The 25,390-nt window shown below is 36.1% G+C and overlaps 1 protein-coding gene across 1 annotated transcript; it reads left to right on the forward strand.

Moving 5' to 3' along the window:
- Positions 1–14,558: 14,558 nt before the first annotated feature.
- On the forward strand, positions 14,559–15,891 carry LOC145013381 (Ribosomal protein L14p/L23e family protein). The gene is made up of 4 exons (XM_078972171.1): positions 14,559–14,692; positions 15,112–15,156; positions 15,226–15,305; positions 15,385–15,891. The coding sequence occupies exons 2-4, from the start codon at positions 15,123–15,125 to the stop codon at positions 15,757–15,759; spliced, it is 489 nt and encodes a 162-aa protein (XP_078828297.1). The 5' UTR covers positions 14,559–14,692; positions 15,112–15,122; the 3' UTR covers positions 15,760–15,891.
- Positions 15,892–25,390: the final 9,499 nt, after the last annotated feature.

The following is a 25,390-nucleotide window of genomic DNA, read 5'->3' on the forward strand; positions in this document are numbered from 1 at the left end:
TATTGAACAATGACAGGAAAATGGTTGCAGTGGGAAACAATCGGGGAGGTGCTCAGGTCAATGGCGAGAAGGCTATGATTGCTCAGTCATTTGATTGGGAGGACCAAATACAAGCGTTGAACATTTCAAGACCTGAGAATGCTCACCTGGCCCAAGTCAATGATGAATACCCCATGAAGAATGTTGCAGCTGATCCATAAGAAAAGATAATGGAGCTGCAGTTTGCACTGATGGTATCTTCTACTTCCGAACCCAAGAAAAGTGAGGTAAGTTTACCGTCTTGTTCTTAGGCATGTGTTGATTATGTTAAACTTCTTCGTGAGGAAATAAAATCATTACGTAGAGAAGTAGAGGACCTTAGATACGAGGGCTATCAACTTAGAAAAGGACAAAAACCCCTAAAGTCCCAATTAGAGACAAAAATAAAGGACTTTAGAAAACTTCAGGAGGACTATAGTAACAAATGTGAAAACTATGACTATATTAAGAGACAGAATGTTGAGTTAATTACTGAGCTTGATACATTAAAAGACAAATTTGAAACTGCAAACTTTGATTTTAAAAAGTACGATGTATCAAGCGAGGTAGTTGCCAACATGATTGACCATTGCCTACAGTTTAAACAAAACCAGAAAAAGGGTTTAGGAGACGATAAAGTGCCTCCCCCTTTCAATCATAATTATCAGTATCACCATGTCTCTGATGAGGAGATTGCCAACAAATCTTTCATGGTTTATGGCAAGCCAATTGGTTTTGTTTCGGGAGGAGTTATTAATGTTGAAAGTTCTAACATTTCTACTTCCCTTGTAGATCAATCCTTAGATCAATCAAAGCACGAAGTTGAAGGATCTGTTTCTGATAACAAAACCGAGTCTGAACCTGAAGTTTTAGTTTCAAATAAATAATTTATTGTTTTTTATGTTAAAAATGACAATGTTTTTCGTGATACTTCTGCATCTGCTGATACTGAATTAAACTTTTTTGAAGTGTTTGATGAATTGTTTGATAATTCTGATGTTTGTAATGCTTCTGATGAAAACACACTAATTCCACAAGTTACACCATCTGACGCACCCTCACTTATCTGACAACCTGCTTCTTGTACATGTTCTTGTGGTAAAAGTAAGGATGTCAGGAAAGAAAATAAATCTGAGAAAACTAGTACCAGTTTTAATAATAAACAGATTTGTTTCAATTGTGGTATTGGTAGACATATAGCTAGGAATTGTCCGAATAGGATTTTTGTACATTACATGTCTCCAAGAGGAGAGAATGAATCTAGAGAAAGGTCTTTAACTAGAAAGTCCTCCAGAACTCGTTCAGAGGATGATGATTGGAAGGATGATCGAAGTAGAAAAAAGGGCAGTTTTTCAAAAGATCAAAAAAATGTTTCATGACAACATCACAAACAGTTTTCCAAAACCGAACAAGGCTTCGCCAAGATCGGTTTCGTCAAAGAGTAGTTCCGGATCTTCAACCAATTCTGGTAGAACATCTAGACGGTCAATGCAAACTAATAAAAAACCTATTTCAAAACCACATGTGACTGTTAAGAAACCCAAATATCAGTGGATGCCTAAATTAACTTCCAATCAATCATTAGCATCCTTTGAAAAAGTTAAAAATGCTGACTTAAATTTGAAAATTTTAAAAGATCATTCAGAGAAAGTGAAGGGTCAACCCAGGAAAGTGATGACCTGGGTTCCCAAATCTAAATGATCCCGCTCATTTTGCAGGGATAGTTGCGGAGGAATGTCGTCAGACCTTGGTACATCGACAGCGGCTTCTCCCGGCATATGACAGGAGACATCTCCCAACTGAGCAACATTCAATCCTTTAATGGGGGGTATGTTTCCTTTGCGGGCGGAGAAGGTGGCAAGATCACTCAGAGAGGAATCGTTACAAATGGAGTGCTAAGCTTTGAAAATGTCAACTTTTCTCCCGAGTTAAAACACAGCTTGTTGAGTGTTTCACAAATTTGTGACAAAGGATATTCTACTCATTTCACCGACAAAGAATGTATGATTCTCAAGCCAAGAATTTTCATCCTATAAGAGTGTATTCTTGTTAAATCAAAGCGGAATGGAAATGCTTACATTATTGATATAAACAACAACATTCCCGAACAAGTCACTTGCCTCTTTTCGAAGGTCTCAGAACATAATGAAATGTTGTGGCACCGAAGACTCGGTCATGCTAATGCCAAGAACCTAAATCGTCTTGAGAATAATGAGATGGTCCGTGGATTACCTATCAGAGATTTTATAACCTTTGAAAAGTGTGTGTCATGCACTCAGGGCAAACATCATAGAAAATCACACCTACCAAAACATGTTAACTCAATCAATCAGGTGCTCCCATTGCTGCATATGGATTTATTTGGTTCAGTCAACGTCCTCAACATCAACAGAAATTCGTATTGTCTAGTTGTGATTGATGACTTCTCTCGTTTTACGTGTGCTTTCTTCTTATCCAACAAAGTTAGGGTTGTTGATCTGATGAAGAAGTTGTTTACAGACCTACAACGGTATCCTCTTCACCATCTGAGGGGAGTCCTTTGCTTCACCTGAGGGGGAGTCATCTACTTCACCTGAGGGGGAGTTATCTGTTCCACTTCATAGTCCAAAATCTCCAGTTCAAAATGATACTCCTGATGCTGATGTTACACCTCTTACTCCTGTTGAAAGAGAGTTCGTGTCTAGAGACGCTTCCGTTATCATTTCAACTCTTATGGAACTACTCTTTTATGAAGAAATTGCTAATGAGTTTGTAGCAGATTTATTTAATGTGGAAAAGTCAGCAAATGATGGAGGTTTCAACATTCACAATTTTCCCGTTTCACCCAATGATATCAGCCAGGAGATACCCTCAAGAATTCAACGCGATCATCCGATCGAAAACATCATTGGTCAGCTAGGCGGCGAAGTTAAAACTAGAAGTCAGAATGGAGATGTTAATGCATGTCTCTACTTTTGCTTTATCTCTCAAATAGAGCCTAAGAACATTAAAATGGATTTGAATGAGCCCAGTTGGGTAGATGCTATGCATGAGGAGCTGAATCAATTTGAGAAGCTTGGGATTTGGAAATTGGTTGAGTTACCGAAGGGCAAAAAGTCTCTTGACACACACTGGGTCTATCGAAACAAGCAAGATGATTTCGGAGTCATAGTGCGCAATAAAGCAAGATTGGTGGTTCGCGGGTTTAGATAGATCGAGGGTCTTGACTACACTGAGGTTTATGCTTCACTAACTCGCTTGGAGGCTATTCGTGTTTTCCTTGCATATGATTCCTACATGAACTTCACGGTTTACCAAATGGATGTCAATACAACCTTCTTGTATGGCAAGGTGAAGGAAGAAATCTATGTTGATCAGCCCCCTGGGTTCGTTAACTCGAAGTTTCCTAAGCATGTCTATAAGTTAGACAAGGCGTTGTACAGGTTACATCAAGCTCCTCGAACATGGTATGCAACTCTCACAAAGCACTTGCTCGAGCATGGATACTCTCATGGCACTATTGATTAAACTTTGTTCATTAAGCATGTGGCTAATGATCAAATTCTAGTCCAGATCTACGTTGACGACATTATCTTCGGGTCTACCAGTACACAAATATGCAAAGAGTTTGAAGGCGTTGTGAAAAAGAGGTTTGAGCTGAGTTCATTGGGTGAGATGACCATGTTTATGGGGCTTCAGGTCAAACAAAATTCAACTGAAATCCTGCTCCATCAAGCTAAGTATGTGGAGGATATTCTTGAGAAGTTCGGGTTTCAAGACGCAAAACCTGCATCGACGCCGATGGCCGAAAGACCCCTGCTGAATCCAAATACTGATGGTGAATCCGTAGATAAGACTCACTACAGATCGATGATCGGATCGTTGATGTATCTTACTGCAAGTCGTCCAGACATCATGTTTGCAATGTGTCAATGTGCACGTTATTAGGCTAATCCTAACCTTTCACATCTTATTGTTGTCAAAAGAATTTTTCGGTATATCAAAGGTAGCCCAAATTTGGATCTTTGGTATCCGAAAAATTTCGAATTTGATTTATATGCTTTTGCTGACAGTAATTATGGAGGCTATGAGCTTGACAGGAAATCTACATCAGGAGGGTGTCAATTTTTTGGAGATAGGCTGGTGTCATGGCAGTGCAAGAAACAGCATACCGTCTCAACCTCAACAGTAGAAACGGAATATGTTGTTGCATCTGCTTGTTGCTCTCAAGTTATCTGGATCCAACATCAATTGTTGGATTACGGTTTGAATTATCTAGAAACCCCCATTTACTGTGATAATGAGGTTGCGATTCAAATTGCTAAAAATCTTGTCCAACATTCCAAAACCAAGCACATTGATATCAAGATCTATTTTATCAGAGATTGTTATGATCGTTCGCTCATCCAGCTGGAACAGGTTCCCACTAATAATAATGTGGCGGATCTGTTTACCAAGCCTTTTAACAAAGCTCGATTCGATGTGCTTGTGAGATTTTTGAAAATGATTCGTTTTGAGGATTAACTTTTTGTTTTAGGTTAGGATAGTTTAAATTTGCGCATTTTCGTATTTTCATTCTCTCCTATGCATAAATTTAGGGGGAGAAATAAACAAAAAAATGAAATTTTCAAAAATCCAAAAAAATTAAAAAAAATCAGAAAATCAAAAATACGTTGTTAATTGTTTTGCTTGTAGGTGATGTGATGGGAAGTGATATTATCAAGTGATAACAGACAATCTGAATCCGCTTAACGTACCAAATTTAAATTGTCTACGCTCTGTGTTCGATACGCTGGTAGGCATGAAAGATTCTAAATTGACTTGACTAGGAAGAGTTGAACTTAAGAAATTCAAGGACTTGATAAATCTTGAACTAGTTAGATCTGTTTAGCCTGACAATACGACGCTTGGATAGGTTGAGCAGGGAAATATACATGAGAATCTACTGGTCACATTAAAAGAATCCGTATCTAGAATTGTGGATTAACTTTTCCTCGATGTGAGGATTCTGTCCTTAATTCCGGTATTGATGGGGTGACTGGGGAATTCCGATAAATTAGGTCTGTAGAAGGTTATTTTCTTTCTTTCTTTCTGTTATTCATATGTTGCCTCCTCTGCGTGATCGATAGATCCGACCTGGATTGTAACATATGCAAATCTATCTCTCTGCATCTTCTATCTATGCAATTCTTTCTATCTGTTAGCCATATATTGTCTCCTTTGCGTGACTTACAATCCGACCTGGTACAGAATATATGCATTATTCTTTTTCTCAATCCCTCTAAAACTTCAGTTAGTCATATGTTTCACCCTCTGCGTGATTGGAAGAGATCCGACCTAGGTGCATAGCATATGCATTCTAAATCTATGTTCTCTTTTAATAAATTGTTTGCTTACCCGATGTAAGGGGTATTCTGGAAGTCCTTGATTACTGGAGCATATCAGAAAGCGGGAAACATATTCTAGTACAATTAAAATTGAACAATTGCAGATTGTCTGTAGATATCACTGCTCAATTTAGGTGGATAACAATATCCCTAGTCGTCGTCAGCTAAATGGTCTCTAGGAAATTTATCCAAGAACACAGGATCAAAAATTCCTTGTCTTTATTAGCTTGTCCAAATTTATTGCGAATTTTCGTGTTTAAGTGGATCACAATATCGGCGATCGACCAGACATAAACATGAAGGTGAAGGTACCGACAAGTGTATTAAGGTTGTCTAACAACTTTGATCCCTGTATCACAAAATTATATTCAGTGTTTTAAGTTTAGTCTTATTGAATTTTTTTTTTATTTTTTTTTATTTATTTTACTTTTATAATTGTCAAAATTTTAAATTTTAAATTTTTAGAAATTATTTTATTTTATTTTTTTATTTTTATTTTTAGTTTATGTTATTTTTAATCTTAATTTTATTTTTTAAATCCTCAAAAAGTTTATTTTTTGAAATATTTGGGTTTTGGGCTATGCCTTACATTGTGTGGACAACAAGTAAAATCGAACAGGGTATAAAAGGTGGGTTTATAGCCGGAAACCCTTCCACTCTTCACTTTTATCTTTCCGGCCGCAAACTCTCTCCCACTCTCTCTCATCTTCGAAAAATTTTTCTTGTGTTTGTGAAATTGTTCGGTTAATCTTGAAGGTATGTCAAAAACGACCATGAATATGTGTTTACTTCATGAAATCGACGGGTTTTGGGGCTTTAATCGAAGGAAAAACGTTTGTTGGAGCTTAAGGCTAGGGAGCTTACGGCCGTAAACTCCGTTTGTGGCCCTGAGCTTACGGCCACGGATTTACGGCCGTATACCCTAGGTTGACCGTAAACTCCAGTTTGGTCAAAATGATATTTAGGGCCAAAATTAAACCGATCAATTAAGAAAACTTAAAACATTAATTGCTCAAATATTTTTATTTTCTTACTTAGCTCGTTTTAGTGCATATCAAATGGCTAACTTGAAATTTGCGGATATGCACAACTTGGCTATCGTGCTAGATGATCCTCCTGCAGCACATGGAGAATTCCGGTCAATGATCCACAGGCTGAGAGACTGTCGCTTGGCTTTTGGTATCACTGTGAATCCCGTGGTTTATCAGAATATCATAAGGGAATTCTGGTAGACTGGAAAAATGAAATGAGATAATGACAGAGCAATTACCGTTGATGCAGTTGTGAAAGGATGCAAGATTGTAATTACTGAACAATTTATCAGACAAGCGTTGCTGATTGATGACCAACCTAATTTTCCTACTGAAATTGGGATTGAGGATGCTCAGAAGGTACTTAAGAAGATGGGTTACAAAGGCACTTTTCCTCCTACAGTGAAGAAGCTTTTGCCACTGTATTGGAGATTTCTAGCTCATGTCTTTGTAAGCTGCATTTCTTGTAACGCCCGTAGATCAGGGCTAGTCAATTTAGAGACGATAGGCGTCAAAAATGAATTTTTGATGAAAGATTATTTATAATGAATAATCTTAACTAAGTTGTAGTATATGTTACAAGGATTCCGTACATATAAAGAACGTCGAAATCCGAGTTATAACGAAGAAGTTATGACCTGTCGAAGTTTCGCGACAGAACCGGCACGACACGGCGCGACGTAAAAAGTGAATTTACGTTAGAGCGATATTTAGCCTTAGAAATCTAAATGAAAGTCGTAGAATACGTTAAACCATGAGCGTGCATAAAAAGAACGTCCAAATCTGACTTCGTATGAGGAAGTTATGATTTTTCGAAGTTTCGACTTAGCAGTACACAACCCGAATGCTCGATTTGAGACCGATCGGTTTTTAGCCGAAACAATCTAAATGAGAATTGAAGATCTCATTAATTGTAGTAAAACGATAAAAAGATAGGCGAAAACGGACGTCGGGTGAAGAAGTTATGATTTTATAACGGAGTTTTCCTGTCCCGGCCTACTAAAAATAAATAATAAAAATAAATTCAAAATTAGCCAATGGAGTCTAAAAGAAAGTTGTAGATTGTAGTCTCACCTACGCGTGGATACAAAGAACGTCGAAAACGGAGTTCGTATGAGGAAGATATGAATTTTTGAAGTTTATTAAATATTTTCGATATTTTATTTAAATATAAATTTTCGATATTATCCAAGGGGGGAGTCACCAGGCTTATCCAGGTTACGCCCCGCGTAAATCGGACTTCCAACCCCTATAAAAGGGTGTCGAGGGCAGCCGAGTAGTTTGCTCATTTCTTCCCGTTTTCTCGCGTTTTTGCATCTTTTTCGTGCAAGAATCATCCCGAAGCCCCGGTATCATTCCCGAGCCCCGAAGCAAGTCCTGAGGCCCCGAAGATCCCGAGAAGTGCAATTCCCGAGCCGAAGCTCTGCCCGCGAGGAGTCCGGTTTTTGTGAAGATCTTCCAGATCTACCGAAGAATATTACTTCTACAAGCCGTAGTGTTGTCCGATCAACTTCTGATCAAGTGAGTGTGTAGTTACTTTATTCTAACGCATAATTATGAAGTATTTTATACGAAATACATGTTATGTGTATGTATATTGTTGTTTATATGTATGAGTGTGTGGTTACTCTCTTCTAAACACATAAATATAAAGTATTAGGTATGAAATCCGTGCTATGCGTTATATATTAATTGTCTATATGAGATGGGCTTGGAATTGATGTTTTTATACGGGTGTTAAATGATTTAAACTATATATGTAATTTATATCTACAAATATGTTGGGTAGAACATGGGTAGATAAAATAGTTGGTGTGTGTTGAAAGAATGTGATAAGAGAAAGGTGAGGATATTATGGTGATGATAATTAGGTGATGATAGATAGGTGATGAATTACGAGTCCAGGCGATGTTGTAGCTATGTATTCATGCGATGATAGTCTATCCCTTATTATGAATTATGAGTCCAGGCGATGTTGTGGCTACGTATTCATGCGATGATAGTCTAACCCTTATTATGATTTACGAGTCCAGGCGATGTTGTGGCTGTGTAATCATGCGATGATACCCTAACCCTTACTAGACATATATTGAGGGAGTGATCCCCGAATTAGTATTGTCTATATGATACATGCGATGATCCTTAGGAAAAACTTCTTAGGAACAAGCATATAAGGATATAAGATGTAAGGAGATGAGCGGTAAATATGATATAGGAGATGACCCTTAAGATAATATCTTTAGGGAAGTTAAAAGAAGATAATGGGGATGGGTAATTGGGTTGATTGTTTGATGATTGAATATAATAATTATATTATTGTGGGTTGAAAACCCTATATGCTCACCAAGCTCCCAAGCCTGACCCACTCAGTTTAATTGTATCACAGGTATCGATACGAAGCTGCTTTGCACTAAGAGATTAAAGGAGATGTAAATGATTAGTGTAATTAAATGTAAGTTCTGTTTATGCTTATATGTCTGTATCGGAACATGACATCCCGAGGTTTTATTATTAAATGAAAATACATTCTCTTTGAGAAATGTTTTGATAAGTTATTATCATATCTTGTTTTGGGAACAAATTCCGCAACCGTTTTCTTTAAAAGATTACTCTGGTTTTATAAAACAAAGCATAAACAAATCGGTCTTTTCTGGCCGTGAAAATGGGGATGTCACATTTTTGGCAGGAGGTCTGTCGCTGATGAGATCTCTCTAAGGAACACTGGAGCCATAACATCTCTTGCTATACGAATAGACTTCAACTTCTCGAGGTTTATACTGGACGAGTTCGTGGTGAACATCAATGCAATAACCCAGGATACTTTCTTGCTATATCCAAGGTTCATCCAAATGTTTATTAACATTCAATGAGATGGTCAAAGAGGGTGAAACCCTAGATATGAAGTCACTAGGCCCTCACACTGTTGGGCTTATCAAGCAAAATCGCAAGGGTAAAGTCATTTTCCAAGGATTGTATCCGCTTGTAAAGTTTGGAAAATTTTCTGAATTAAACGAAAGTTTTGAGTCTCATGGATCGTCTGATAAAATATCCTTTGAGTCTGCTTCTTCAGAAAGGGTAATTTCAGAAGATAAAGTTATCACGATGTCAGAACATGACGAAGAAAGAGAAGATACAACTGTTCCCATTGCAGTTGTGGTTGAGGAACATGATCTGACTTCAGTTCCACTACAAAGTGATTACAATGAAGGGTCTTTAAAGAGTGTGACTGAAACTGACTTTTATGAAGATCTTGATCTCTCTGGCTTCGATAAGGATAAAATTCCGGTGAATTTTGGAGGCAATGAAGATTTCTTGTCAACTGATAATCTCAACTTGCTACTTGACAATATCGATGATGTTGCTCATCCAGCAACGGAGATACGGAACTCTGATGATATTCTTGAACCAACGCCTCCTACTACCAAACAAGTGGTTAAAACATCAACTCCTATGGTGACGGTGTCAGGGAATACTCCCCTTGACATTGTTTCTCCTACTACAGAACCACTTCAGAGTGATCATACAACAACCCAAACCTCTCAACCTCCTCTGAAAAGGAAGAAGACGTGATCCCAGACAGGGAATTCTTGATTCTGATATACTTCAAGACCTCCAAATTCCTCCAACCACCACTCATGTTATTGTCTCATCATAACCTATAAGTGAAGGTCCTAGCACCACGTATGAAGCTGGCGGATCTTCAATTCCTATAGGATTCTCTCCTTCCCGGCCAGATCTTGATGCTGCCTCCGTGAGGCTGGCCCTGCATTTGGCTCAGGAACAAGGTTCAGTGCCTTCCCCCAGAGCCAAGGGAATTTCTTTTTAGGGAAGGTATCACAGGAGAAGACAATCCTTCTATTGTTGAGCTTCAAAAGGAAATAAGTGTGTTAAATTAAAAGAACATTGAGCTTTACATTAAGGTGACTTATCTTATGAGTGAAAATATCATGCTCAAGACTCAAGTTTTTGATCTTGAAGAAGATAAGACTTTAAAGACTAAGCAGATCTCCAATCTTCAGACTCACTTTGGTCTCCTCACAGCTTGTTATTTTAACTTGAAAAAGAAACTGGCAGAAGAACTTGGTGACAAGTTTAAGTCTACTGTTGATGAATCGAGTATGTTTCTGCCATCTCAAGATCCTCCGGTCGTTCCACCATCTGCTCAATCATCCCACGTTGTAGATCATTTTGAGGTAGATCTTGTTCAAGCTCCTAATGCCGTGGCTCTTAAACGTGCTAGACTAAATGAATCTACTGAGAAGGGATAACTTTTGTTTAAGAAGAGATCTAATCTAAATGCACCTGGGAATCAACAAAAAATAATTGTTACTAATCTCGAAGAAATACGTTTTCCAGATACATACAGTGATAGGTCCAGAATTGTCTCTTGGGGATTTCACGACACGTTAAATATGTGGATTGTGAGAAGGAAGAGTGGCAATGCAGAACTTTACGAAGATTGTCATGACTTCCATTCTTGGACCAGGGTTGATCTTTCAGAGTTATCTCAAACTCCTTTTGCAAATCCCTCACAAGATCCAAAGGCAACTCACTTCAAGCTCTTTTTGGAAGACCAAGTGAAGAAAGGCTTTCCGGTAATGAAGACTGTAGAGTCTATTATCAAGCAATATCCTGATGTGATTGATCCTAAGACTGGTTATCCACTTCAAGTTATGATGTGGCATGCTGCCAGTCAGGTTAAGCAAATTTCGGTGCTTCAAAACTATCCAGATGGATCCTTAAGCTCCATGCTTTACTAGGTGTTTGACGAAACAACATCCTTCGGTGTCATCAAGCTTAAAGATGGATGCATTCTTCTATATGACCGCAGAGATCTGTTCCAGTTTGGGTAATGGGATATCCATCAACTAAGTCTTTATCAGATTAAAGTTGCAGAGGAAATTTTTGAGCAAGCTGCCAAAGAGTGTACCTCTATGGTTGCTGATATTATCAACAAACAAATGCGGAACAGAGCAATGGGGAAGTCAGACGTGTTGGTGGTCGACAAATATTGAATCCAAGCTAGCCCCAACCCAAGGGGGAGATTGAAGGGATCAATTAATGGTTTGGTCTAGGCTTTGAGTTGTAGTAGTTCTTTTGAGTATTTTTGGTGTAATAGTAGGTCAAATTAGGGTTCACGGTTTTGTGGTGAGTTTACGACCATAAACCCTATTTCCAGCCCATGTCCTGTTTGTGGTCATTGTCCCCTATAAATAGAGGTTGTGTAGGTCATTATTGGTTGTTGATACCACAGAGTTCACGGCTACTGTAAACAGGTTGTACCATACGTTTTTCAGCAATAAAATCGTGTGGAAGCTTGTTTCAGTTCTGTTTCTACTCCGATTCTTATTCTATTTGATTGCTCGATTGCTTGATCATTGATAAAGATCCGTTTTAGGACCTTACACATATGAGTTGAAAAAGACTCGGGGGTGAAATTGACCTAGGGGTGAAATAGACCCGGTATAGACTTGAGCTGACGTCTATGTATGGTATGTGGTATTTTGGGGAAATCACTAAGCTTTGTTCTTACAGTTTTCAGTTTAATGCTCAGGTACTTCCGGTTCGGAGGGGAAGAGTTCATGATGATCGCATTGCACACACCATGATTTTCCGCTTATTTGACTCTGATGTACTTTGGGGTGTTTTTTAATACACTATGATCACTTTATAATTTTCGACAAATATGTTTGGTTGATGGTTTAATTAATATAAAAATGAAAAATTTTGGTTCTGAGTTTTGGGACGTTACTAGCATAATATTGAAGCTATATTTCAAGGGTTGTCATATGTTTAGCAAATTGAAGGTAAATTGTCATGGACCAACTTATCAATAAAAGTAATAAGAAAAATAAGGGAATGGTTGGAAATGCCTCTACAACAAAAGATCGGTGTTAGTTGCCTCTTCCTCCTTATGTTGTTTTTGATGTGCATAGATTTGAATTAAAACAATGTATGTAAACTTTTAAGTCATCTTATGCTCAAGCTTCACATGATAATTCAAAGCTTTGAAGAAAGTAGAGTAATAAAAAATCTATCTCGTAAGTCATACATAATGATGTCTGGACCAAGGAAAAAGAATCAAGAATGACCCTGTACCTAGCTATTATCGATCATATAAGAGCGTAGGATTTTTCCAAATCAAAAAAACATGAGTCATCATCTTCTTCAATATCTATATTCATCGTCTTCTCCAATATTCATAGATAATGTGACAGAAATTTGGAGAGAGGGACTATGTGAAAAACTGAATCCACAATCTTTAATATCTCATCGTCTTATCCAATATTTAGAGTCGTTGTCTCGTATTTTTCCTCCATTGGTTTGATAATCAGATTTTACTGCTTCTTGGTTCCTAAATTAATACAACGATAGTGTAATGTTAATTCTATCTCGCTCTCACTCTGTAACTTGTTGGTATAAAACTGGTGATGAAGATCATTTGAAGGAACATGTAGTTAGGGGAACATGATAGACAACAATAGGAAATTAAAGACAGAGATAGGATTTGTGGGGCAGAAGAAACATCATGGAAGCGGAGAAGAGGAATGGGAAGATAGCGTCGTGGAAGAGCTGAAGACGGAAGTGTGCAGGGAAACTGAAGAAGATAACGGTAAATAGTGACTTTAAATGTCTATGTAAAATAGCTGTTAATCTAATGGTTGTGAATGGAGAGATGGTTTTTAACCGCTCTCCGTTAATAAATATATAATATTGTATTCTTTTAATCATGTTTTCAAACAGAAACTATTCTTCCTGACAGATACACTACTCTTATATACTTGAAAACTATGACCGCAAAACAAACGCCACCAAAAGTTGGTGTTGTACGATGCTCCTTTTTATTTGTACTCAATGCTTTCTTTTTTTAGGTCTTATCTTTTATTCATGATTCTTTATTTTTTTTTAATATAATTAGATAGTGTTTGAAAGTGTTTTTCAAAATGATTTATTAATTTATTGTTTTTTTCTAAAAAGTTAATAAGCTAAAAAAATATTTGGTAAACACTAACTTTTTAGTGAAAAAATGACCTTTTAAAAAAAATCATAAAATTTTGGTTTTTCCAAAAAATTAATAAGTAAGATCAAAAAGCACTCCTAAACATGAGTTTAGTCATAAGAACACCATACTCTAGTAGTTCTACAAGTGATACCATTGTATAATCATTACTTTATTAAGAGGGTGTGTGGTGAAAGCTTAAAAAATGATTTTTTTGGCTTATTATCGGTTGCTAATAAGTATAAGGCCCCGTTTAATACGCATATTTTTAGGTCCAACCAAATTTTTCTGGTCGAATGGACCGGAAAGACTGTTTGATTTGCACAAAAAATGGTTTTTTTTCAGTAAGATATGTCTTTCCCAGAAAGCCCCTTAAATCATATTTTTCTGGCTGAATGAGCTGGAAAGACAATTATGCAGTAAACCCCGCCTCTTTATTTCTTTCTTGGATTATTAATTTTTTTAAGTAACATTTTTTTAAATTTATTATTTATTGAATTAATACTTTTTTAATGTATTGTTTTATATTAAGAAATCTTGTTTTAATATATAATATTTATGTATGAATAAAAATTATTTTATTGGATTATTAATTTCTTTTAAATATATATATTTTTTTAAAATTTTCTTTTTAAGGATTAATTCTTTTTATTGGATTATTATATATTCATAAATATTATAATATATAATATATAATATTTATATACTAATAAATATTAATTTATTGGATTATTAATTTTTTTAGTTAATTTTTTAATTTATTTTTATTAGATTAATTTTTTTTGGACAATACCACCATCATCCTAATTTATTTAAAAAAATCTCATTCATCCCGCCACTATTGGAAATAAACCGAATTATTTTTTATCCTTCAAAACAGTCAATTAAATGTATAATCAAACAAAATAATTTCTTTCCCGATCAGTAAACTTTTCCAGACATAAACTATTAAATGGATCTAAATAAAAAAAAAAGTTTGAAAGTACTTTTTTTTTTTTTTAAAAACACATATCTAATAGATCGACTAATATATCCCTTTAACCTAACGTTAATCATTTTTAAGTTACTTTGCCCGAAAACTCCTTATTTCACCCTTTAACAGATTGACTAATATACCCCTTTAACCTAACGTTAAACATCGACACAAGAACGCTCGTCTGTTCTCCATCGCATCTGTTCATCGCTGCTGCTGTTTGTCTACCGTGAATCGCCACCCCTCCCCTGCTCGCAGCCGTTAGCCTTCTCTCCCCACCGGACGGATATCGTCGCAGCCACAGGTAAGCTACCGTGAATCGCCATCTGTTCCTCTCTTTCTGCTTTCCTTCGTGTTTGTGCTGCTGTCGATTTCCCTAGCATCAAATCCATGTGCTGTGTCGATTTTTTGATTTGAATTGGAGCTGTCGATTTTCTTGTTTCTCTTAGTGGCCGTCAGACAAATATACTAATATATTAACGTGTTCAAACAAATTCACAATGTAGAAATCCAAAAACTCAACTTCAATCGATTTGGAGTTTTTGGATTTCTACATTGTGAATTTGTTTGAACACGTTAATATATTAGTATATTTGTCTTGCGAAAATCCCTAGGAAGGATCAACATTAGCTAACAAAGTTATGCCCATGAGGTGTTTGATGAAATGTCTCAACAAAAAAAAAACATGAAACTAACACCCAAAGTTTCATCTCACATTAACAGGTAGCTCAAAAATGGCAGCAAGTTCTGTTTCCAAATGTTTTCGTGGTAAGTTTTGAATCCTTTCTCTTAACAAATTTTTCCATTTCATGATTCTTTCTGATCTATTTTGTATAGTGGGTCATTCTTTGTTGTCTTCCAGTATCCAAAGATCATCATTATCACAAGAAGCCACCTGCAACAATCTCTTAACTCAGGTCTGTTCTTTAATGTATAAAGTTTGATTCTTTTTAAACCATTTTACAAAATCTTGAATCTTTTTGTACTTTTCAACAGCAAATAAGGACATTCATACAGATGAGGACGAATCTGAAAGTTGTAGACAACTCAGGGGCAAAACGGGTAATGTGCATACAGGCTTTAAAGGGGAAGAAAGGGGCAAGATTAGGGGACACGATAGTTGCATCAGTGAAGGAAGCACAACCAGGGGGGAAAGTGAAGAAAGGGCAGGTTGTTTATGGTGTGGTTGTTAGGGCAGCTATGCAAAAGGGAAGGTGTGATGGAAGTGAAGTGAAGTTTGATGATAATGCTGTTGTGCTTGTGAATAAACAAGGTGAGCCTATTGGGACACGTGTCTTTGGACCTGTCCCACATGAGTTGAGGAAGAAAAAGCATGTTAAGATATTGAGTCTTGCACAACATATTGCTTGAAGGTATTGCTTTGTTTTTTTACAAGGTGAAATGAATAAGATTTTGAAGATTTTTGGAACCAAAAGTTGTTATGGTATTATTATGATGTAATCAGTGTATTCTGTTTTTTGAAAATGATTCTTGTGTTTGTTAGCTCTTAATTGTGACATGTACCTTAATTCTAGCTTCTAAACGCTTGAACACGATTTATTAAAAACAAATTTAACATTTCCAATGAATGGTGTAAATAGAGAAAAATGAAATTAAAATTAAAAATAAAGAATAATTTCAAACCTGACTTTGCTGCCACGAATGAAGACATGTTCAAACTGAGCCACCTTTGCCATAATGAAAATGTGCACAACCAACAATATCAGGCTACAGGTTTTAAAAAAATATATAAACTTAATTTCATTAAAAAAAAAGTTCATGTTTAACGTTTCCTATATCTAGGTTATGATTGTTTAACTAGCTTTATGCTTCGTATCTTCTCCATATTTTTTCTGATGACATGTTTCTTATAGTAACAATGTTTCATAAAAGCAACACAACGACTAAGAGACAAGGATCTTGAAGTAAAGTTTTCTAAAACAATTTCTGAAAATATTCTCTAATAAAGAAAGGGACAGGTAATATTCTAGCAAAACAGGAAGTTTTTCCTGTGCCATTGCAATTTTCTTCCACTCCATAATTTCTAAAGTTTAGTAATCAGTATTATGACTTACGATTAACTAAACATACCAGTCAAAACATATGTACTCAAATCCTATTTTAATCATAGAATTTCACAGGTATCTGCAACTCAGTATTCTAGTTATGTTTGTTATTTCTTTTAATATTTGTGTTCTTCATTGCCCATGCTGCAAAAATTCTAAAAGTGATCTTGTTATGTTCTTAAACAAAATGCTACGAAAGTGGGAACTTTTGTTTGGATTTTTTTTTTTTCTTTTTGTAGTTTTGCAACATAAAATTAAAATTGATACAGGAAAGTTAACATTTGTGTTTTGGAATTTGTCAAAGCGGATTTCTTTGACCATTTTTGTTACGAACAAAACAACTTTGTATGTGAAAAAAAAAAGAACAATATCACATTGCATGAATGAATGATGAATCATGTAATATGAACGTGAAAATAACGACAATATTTTTACTAACTTCTTCACAAGTCTACGCATTGTGTGTGAACAGGTGGAACTTTACCACCCGAAACAAACATTTGACCTTCACCTCCCTTTGAAAAACTCAAAATAGAACATTTGAAATTAAAAATACGAATATAGTATATTTCAAAAAAGAATCATCATGAATCCTGTTAAATAACTCCCATAAATTGGCGGATATTATTTTTTTTTTCAAAAAAAAAAAAGATTCAATAATTTTTTAGATAATGCCAACCTATTATGTCACATAAGCAACACATGGAACAAACTCAACAAATAATAAATGGTCAATTTTACACAAAAAAAAAAAAATGAAAATGTGATGACTTTAGGAGGAAAAATAAAATTATGGGTAAAAGCAGATAAAAAATAAAGTTATGTCAAATAAAATCTTTTATAAGACGGTAGTTCTTTCACCATTTTCTCTACAGTATTACATATTTTGGTAAAACAATATCACAAAACTGTATATTTAGTCTAAAAATTACCTTTATGCCATAAAATATAGCAAAAGATGAAATTTTATTATACAAACAAATATTGAATTTAATACTAGTATTAAACAAACAATTGTTTGTGTTTGTGAATACCACGTGTAACTTTATGCTACATCACTTGTAAAATACATCAAATTAAACTTATTTTTATAGAAACCTATGTAGGTCTTTGTGTATAATATTTTATGATAAAATCATAAAAAGTTAAAATAAAAAGCAATCAATTTAAGTCTCATACAAGTTAAGTGATATGTGGAAGAGAAAAGGATCTTGTCAATGTATGTTTTTAATGTGTCCAAATATGACTTGACATTTGACAATATTACATGTAATCGTGACTTAAATTAGCCACTATTTTCAGCCTTGATTTACCCCATACACATCGTCATCATTGATTATGTACTTTCCATTACCAAAACCCTCTTGCTATTCCTACAAATCACTCTCACTCGAGTTTTTGTGAGGAGAGGGTTTCCATAAGATTTTCATTATGCCTTGAAATACAAGAAATAACAAACTATTTTCACTTGTTTGAGTAGTATATCATCGGATGTTGATTTATTTATATTATAACATTCTACTTAAAAAATACTACACATGAAATATCTGTTATCTATTCCAATTATAGAATCTTTTATTTTTATTTTTCTTATTAGGACATTACACTTGAACTTTTATTTGGGTAGATTTTTTAAGAGTACAATGTTGTAATAGAAAGATCTTAAAGTAGGATGTTACAATAAACAAACCATCAAAAATAAATTGCTACTTTTTGTATTTAACCCAAATCTAAAAGATAATCACTATAGAAATCTTAGACATGAGTAATGTTAGGGTGTAAAGTTCTCATTGGATGTGATTTACCCTCTTTGATTGTGTAATGGGTTGAGTTTTTCCTATAAATAGAAAGTAAGTAGTTCCTATTTTATGTAAGAACCCCTTTGAGAGATTGGTCTAGTGAGAGAACTATTACATAACCCACTTTGTAATAGATTGCTAGATTAATGAGAGCTTAAACCGTCTTATATAATTTTTGTGTGTTCTAGACATGATTTGATTCACTTTATCATTACAATTCCACATTAATCATCGTAATCGGGTCACTACAATTGGTATCAGAGCGAGTGCTTTGAAGTTTTTAAGAAATTGATCCATGATGACATTTTTTGATTGGGTAAATCATAAATCAAACTTCATGTTGTAGGTTTTCTTTCTTTTGAGGGTATTTTTGGTTCTAGAAATCGAATTAGTTCTTTGATCTTGATTAAAATTCGATTTTCTCTCTCTAGAATTCATGTAGAAATCACTTTCTCTTTAGATATACTTTCTATCTTTAGAAAAATCTAAGTTCTTGTGATCATTTCGTTTTTGGATTTGAATTGGAAGAATCAATTTGTGACAAATGGTTTGTACAGGAAGGAGGTCATGCATATTCATATAATTTTGAAGAACTTTTTTCTTTGGTTATTGGGTATCTTAAAAACTATTGTGACATCCCCAATTTCACGGTCAGAAAAGACCGATTTGTTTATGCTTTGTTTTATAAAATTAGAGTAATCTTTTGATTAAAAGAGTTGCGGAATTTGTTCCCAAAATAAAATATGATAAAATTTATCAAAACATTTCTCAAAGAGAATGTATTTTCATTAAATAATAAAACCTTGGGATGTCATGTTCGATACAGACCAAAAGCATAAACAATATAAAATAAATCTTACAACAGTTATTTATGACTACTGATCTATAATCCAAAATCTCTCGTCAAGTCCACCGACTTATACTCTTGTGCCATCACCTGTAATGTAAAGAAAACTGAGTGGGTCGGGCTTGAGAGCCTGGTGAGCATATAGGGTTTTCAACCCACAATAATATAATTATTATATGTAATCAGCAAACAATCAACCCAATTACCCATCCCTATTATCTTCTTAAGGTTTTACCCTAAGAACCAACTATCCTTCATTCATTTATTCGTAAGGAATTTGGCACGAATTCCATTGCTGCCAAATCTTATTTATCAAGTACTAAATCCATAGTTATCTGGCGCTAACTCCATAGTCACCAAGGTTCACTTAACAAGCGCTAACTCCATAGTCGCCAAGGTTTACTCAACAAGCGCTAACTCCATAGTCGCCAAAGTTTACTCAACGTGCGCTAACTCCATAGTCGCTAAGGTTTACTCAACGTGCGCTAACTCCATAATCGCCAAGGTTTATACAATAGGCGCTAACTCCATAGTCACCAACTATTCCATCTACCTATGTTCTACCCAACAATTTTGTAGATATAAATACTTACACAGTTTAAATCATTTAACACCTGTATAAAACTCCAATTTCCATGCCCATCTCAAATAGACAAATAACATATAAACACATAGCACGTATTCCATAGTAAATACGTCATATTTGTGTGTTAGAAGAAAGTAACTACACACTCACACATATAAACAACAATAAACTTAATACCCTCAAACCATACTTGTATTATTATCGTGTTTATGAAAGGTAGTATACACTCACTTGATCAGAAGATGATCGGACAGCACTACGACTTGTAGAAGTAGTATTCTTCGGTAGATCTGGAAGATCTCCACAAAAATCGAACTTCTCGCGGGCAGAGCTTCGGCTTGGGAACCGCACTTCTCGGGATCTTCGGGATCTCGGGACTTGCTTCGGGGCTCGAGAATAATACCGGGGCTTCGGGGTATTTCTGGCACGCAAATCGATGCAAAACGGGAGAGAGAATGGAGAAAAATAGCAAAGAAGCCGGCTGCCCTCGCATCCTATTTATAGGAGGCTGGAGCCTCGGAGTACGCGGGGTGTACTGGTCCGAAATCGTCACTGCGTTCGTCATCCGAAGTCCTCGAGTGCGAGTGTCGACATCTTCGGTGTACGCGGGGCGTACACAAGTACGCAGGGCGTACTTCGGATCGGATCGCTGACTCCTCTTCGGATAATGCCGGGGTTTAATAATTAATTTTAATTATTAATTATTTAATAAACTTCGGAAATGCATATCTCCTTCATACGAACTCCGTTTTCGACGTTTTTTATATCCACGCGAAGGTGAGACTACGCTCTACAACTTTCGTTTGGATTCCGTCGGCTAATTTTGACTTTATTTTTATTATTTATTTTTAATAGGCCGGGACAGAAAATTTCGTTATAAATTCATAACTTCTTTGTTCGACGTCCGTTCTTGCCTAAATTTTCGTCGTTTCGCTACTAACAACGAGATCTTCGATTCTCGTTTAGATCGCTAAGGCTAAATATCACTATAACGTAAATTCACTTTTTACGTCATTCGGCGTTGTGCTGGTTCTGTCGCGAAACTTTAACAAGTCATAACTTCTTCGTTGTAACTCGGATTTTGGCGTTCTTTATATGCACGGAAACCTTGTAACATATAGTACAACTTAGTTAGGATTATTCATCCAAAATAATCTTGTATCAAAAAGTCATTTTTGACGCTTATTGTCTCTAAATTGACTAGCCCTGATCTACGGGCATTACAACTATTTACCCATTTCTTGTGGTGAAAAAGATGAATGTGGAAAGATGATTGATCATCCTCTTAATCATGATAATCATAAAGTTTTGCTTATCGTTTGGTTACTATTTATCATGAGAGAAGAATGAATATTGTCGATCGGCTAGGTAGAAACACGTCCCGTGTTAATGCGACAAGAATCGCGTTTCAAACGTAGTCCTTTACTATGATGACAATGTAACAATGAATCGGGTTATGTCTTCATGTTTTCTGCAATGGAATGATCGGTTCATCTTCTCTTCATTCTCAAAAGCTCCATGCCTCCAAGTTCCATGTCCCATGCATCCAAACTCCATGCTCCATAATGCCTACAAAATAAATAAAAAAAAAGTGAAGTACCAGACATTCCTGACGAAATATGCAATTGCCCTAATAATCAACTAAATGCAAGAATTATAAAGTAGAATGCTATGAAATGACAGAAATAAACATGCAAAATAGGTGCATAAAATGCACCTATCAAAAATTAAAAATCATAAACCTGATACCTGCAAGACAAATGATTCTAGAAACTAAAAATTGTTCCAGAAATCTCCAACTCGTTTAAGAAATCAAATGTTGTAGCAGATCCTTTTAAAAACCTAAAATCTACACACTGGTTTTTCTGCCTTTGATCTCAACTGGTTTTTACTGAAACCCTTAAGCCGTTATCGCCATTTGTTTCCTCGTTCTTCTTCCAGATCAGAGAACACAAAACACAAACACACATGGTGTATGTGTATTGATCCGAGAGAAAGAGAGTGTGAGAGAGAGAGAGAGAGCAAACAAAATGTCGCCATCGTTACCTATACTCTAGGGTTTTGAGAAATAAGGAGGAGATGTGTGGTTTCAAATCAAGAACTTTAGGGGTTTCATGAAGGATTTCACTTTATGGGTTTTAGATCGAGCGTTACCACCAACAATAATCTCTTTTTCCTTCGTGTATCACAACCACAGTTGGAGTTTAACTGGTGGTTTCAGGAGTAGAGTATACATAGTGGGAAAGAGGTTGTACACGCAGAGAAGGGCCATCGATGGAGACCATTTGTGTTTGATCTGAACCTGCTTCTCCGATTTGAATCCCACTATTCTCCGATGGACTTGTGACTTGGTCCGGTAAGGAGATGCACAAAGACAAACTGAAGTATAAATGGGGGGAGGGAGACGATCTGTAGGTTTAGAGTCTATTTTTTTATTAAAAGAAATAAATTTTTTATGATAACAAATTCAATAAACAATTAACAAATAACAATTAAATAGAAAATAAATCAAAAAAGAAATAAACAAGGGCAAAATTGTCTTTTTATGTCGGGAGGGATGAAGCGTGTAACTTTTAGCCAAACGAGGGATGATCCGAGTTAATTTTTGAAAATAGGGACTGAACGCGCATTTTGGCACCTGAACAAGGGATGATTCGTGTAATTTACTCTAAATAAAAACATAAACAAACATTTACCAAAAAAGAATTCTATACTAAAACATTACAGTAAAAAAATTACCAACTAAAAGTTTGTTGTGTACTCCAAGCTTCTATTTTTATCAATTTCTACGTTGAGTGTTGACCACATGCAAGTTATAATGAAGACAAACGTTAAGACTGGTAAAAACAGAAGCTTGGGGTTAGCCTTTAGAAGAATAGTAGGGTTATGGTCATCTATAATTGAGCAAATAAGTATTGAGTACAAGAATATTGAATTCTACTGGAACTATCATATGAAAAAACATCGATAAAAACTCACAGGAATACTAGTAAAAACTCATTCTGGTTAATTTATCTAACCAAAAAAAGGAAGTTTTCCCAACAATTGTTAATTACTTCAAAAATCCAAGCAAAGAAAGCATGCTCTAAGAGTTGATTCCCCTGAAACCACAACCATTTATCGGTGAGGGAAAAAGCAGCAGCCACTGGTGGTGAAAGAAGCAACGGGCCAACATCTAGGGATTATAGGTTCAACACAACCAGTATCTTTATGTGTAAAAACGAATCTGTAAGGGCTGTGATACAATAAAAATGAAATACCAAAATCACAAATATGAAATGGTTTGTTCAAGACAATAAAGCAATAAAAAGGAGGGTAACTTGTTAAAATTGTAAAACACCAAGAAAAACCGTAGGTTGATTCAACATTCGTTGGATGGAAAGTTCCATATTTTTGGACCTTCAAAACAAAATCAACCATGGTTCGTTCAACATTATTTAGCACCCCATAAATCAATCCAAGTAAAAAAAACCCAACCTTTCTCTTGTTTTTTTAGTACACCCTTGGAGGACTTTAAGACCATCTGAGCCTTAGCAAATGAAATCGAAACCCACACACAAACCGGTTAACACACACGACAAAAGGAAGGAGATCGGGGTTGACGTTTTTGAGCGAGACAACAGGAAGAATATCAGTGAGTGAAACGACAGTCATGGGGGTTCATCGTAGGAGAAGTAGTGCGAGAGCAGATGGAGATAGAGATAGAAATATTTGGTGGTGTAATGGCATAATATTGGTGGTGGCGCGCTATGGGTGAAATAGTGGTGTGGCACAAAGGGGAATGAGAAATCGATTCATGATGGGGGCTTTTTTTTTGGTTTATGGTGTGCGATGTCTGGTGGCGATGGTGGAGCCACTCTAGGGTTAGGCCTTGCAGTTAACAGTGTCTGGCGGTGGCGTTGATGGTGTCAACGATATGGAGTTAGCGTTTCTCATCTAGACATAAGGTAGAAGCGGGGATGCAGACGTCGGTGAAGGTAACGACAACGTCGGGAGGGTGGCGATAGCGACAACTTTAGGAGGATGGTGGCAACGGATGCCTATCGGAGATTGAAGAAAGTAAGAAGGTAGACAGAATAAATTTGGAAGAAACGACGACTGATAATGGGTAGAGGATATTAGGATTTTCCACATACATAAGAGAAGCTACGACCGTACGTTATGATGATACGTGCATGTATCCGTTTACATTATAAGCTTAATAGGATTGTATATCGTGTTATAAAATGTATACCTCTTAATTTTCAAGGTATGGGCAATATGCTTAATAATATAGTGGTGTGTGTATATATATATATATATATATATATATATATATATATATATATATATATATAAGCGATATGCTCTATATTCTAAGGAAAATGGAAGCTATTGAATTAATGTAGGATTTTGTTGGATTATTGTAGAATTTTTGTTGATTTTTGGGGAATTTTAGAAGGAGGTCAAGTTTAGGAGTGGATAGGCGGCATCCTCTGTGACAACCGTCAAATTCTGGTCAATTCAAAGTCAAATAAAGTCAACAAGTCAGCTCAACTAACCCTTGTGTATTAGGACTTACGTTTAGCATTTACTAAATAACTCGCTATTCTGATAAGAAAACATAAATCGAAAAGTACGTACAACTAGATCTCTTTAACCTAAAAGCTGCGGTAAGTGGCAAGCCAAACCGATAAAACAATGATGCTTACTCATCGGGAGTGTGTAGGATCCTTAAACAAGGCTTAACAGGGTTTACGAACCATGCATTGCGATGCCGGACACTCACAACTGTCGCACATGGAACCTCTCTCAATCGCTTTCACTTTATCTCTCTCTATGTCAAATCTCTCCCAAATCCCTCTAAGTATGTGAAATCTCTCTCAAATATCTCTTTGTATGAAAAATCTCTCCAAGAATGTCAAATCTCTCCCAAATCTCTCCAAGTGTGAGAAATCTCTCCCAAATCTCTCTCAAAAGTTTCCGTAACTTTTTGGGATCATTCGGGTCATTCTGACCCTTAACCGGGTCAAAAACGGCTCAAAACGGGGCGAAAACGAGAAAAATAGGCTTTAGGAACCGAAACCAAGAAGAGAGGCCTCTTAGGCGAGGACCGAGCCTCTGTTGGCTGTGGCACGCGAGGACCGGGCCTCTGTTGGCTGTGGCACGCGAGGACCGAGCCTCTGCCTCTGTTCGCTTCTCACACTCTCTGTTCGCCTTCCGCCTCTCTGTCGCTTCCTCTCCTCTCTGTCGTTTCTTCACTCTCTGTCTCTACCCGCCTCTCGGTCTCTGCTCTCTCTTCTCTTCTCTCGGTCTCTCTTCTCCTCTCTCGGTTCCCTCTCTCTCCTTTCTCCCCTCTCGGTTTCTACCCTCCCTCCTCTCGGTTTCAGCATCAGAAGGCCGAACCTCGGCCAGAATTCGGAAATTTGTCACTTTTAGCCCACTTTTGATATTTTTAACATTTTAAGCCCGTTTTTCGTGATTTTAAAGCGGGATTTTCTCCAGAAATTATATTTTAACATAATAAACTCTAAATATTCATAATTTAAACATATTTTGATGAAAATCATTATTTTAATAATAAAAATCAAATGGGTGAATTATTAAAGGTGGAGTGTTGACTTTGTCTTATCCAATGTCACAAGCAACCACCCCACACCCACTCTTTGACTAACCACACCTCCCCACCTTACCTAGGTCACTTCAATGTCCCTCACACTCAATT

This window comes from Lactuca saligna, chromosome 8 (genome assembly GCF_052625555.1).
Source record: "Lactuca saligna cultivar CGN05327 chromosome 8, ASM5262555v1, whole genome shotgun sequence".
NCBI classification, from domain to species: Eukaryota; Viridiplantae; Streptophyta; class Magnoliopsida; order Asterales; family Asteraceae; genus Lactuca; species Lactuca saligna.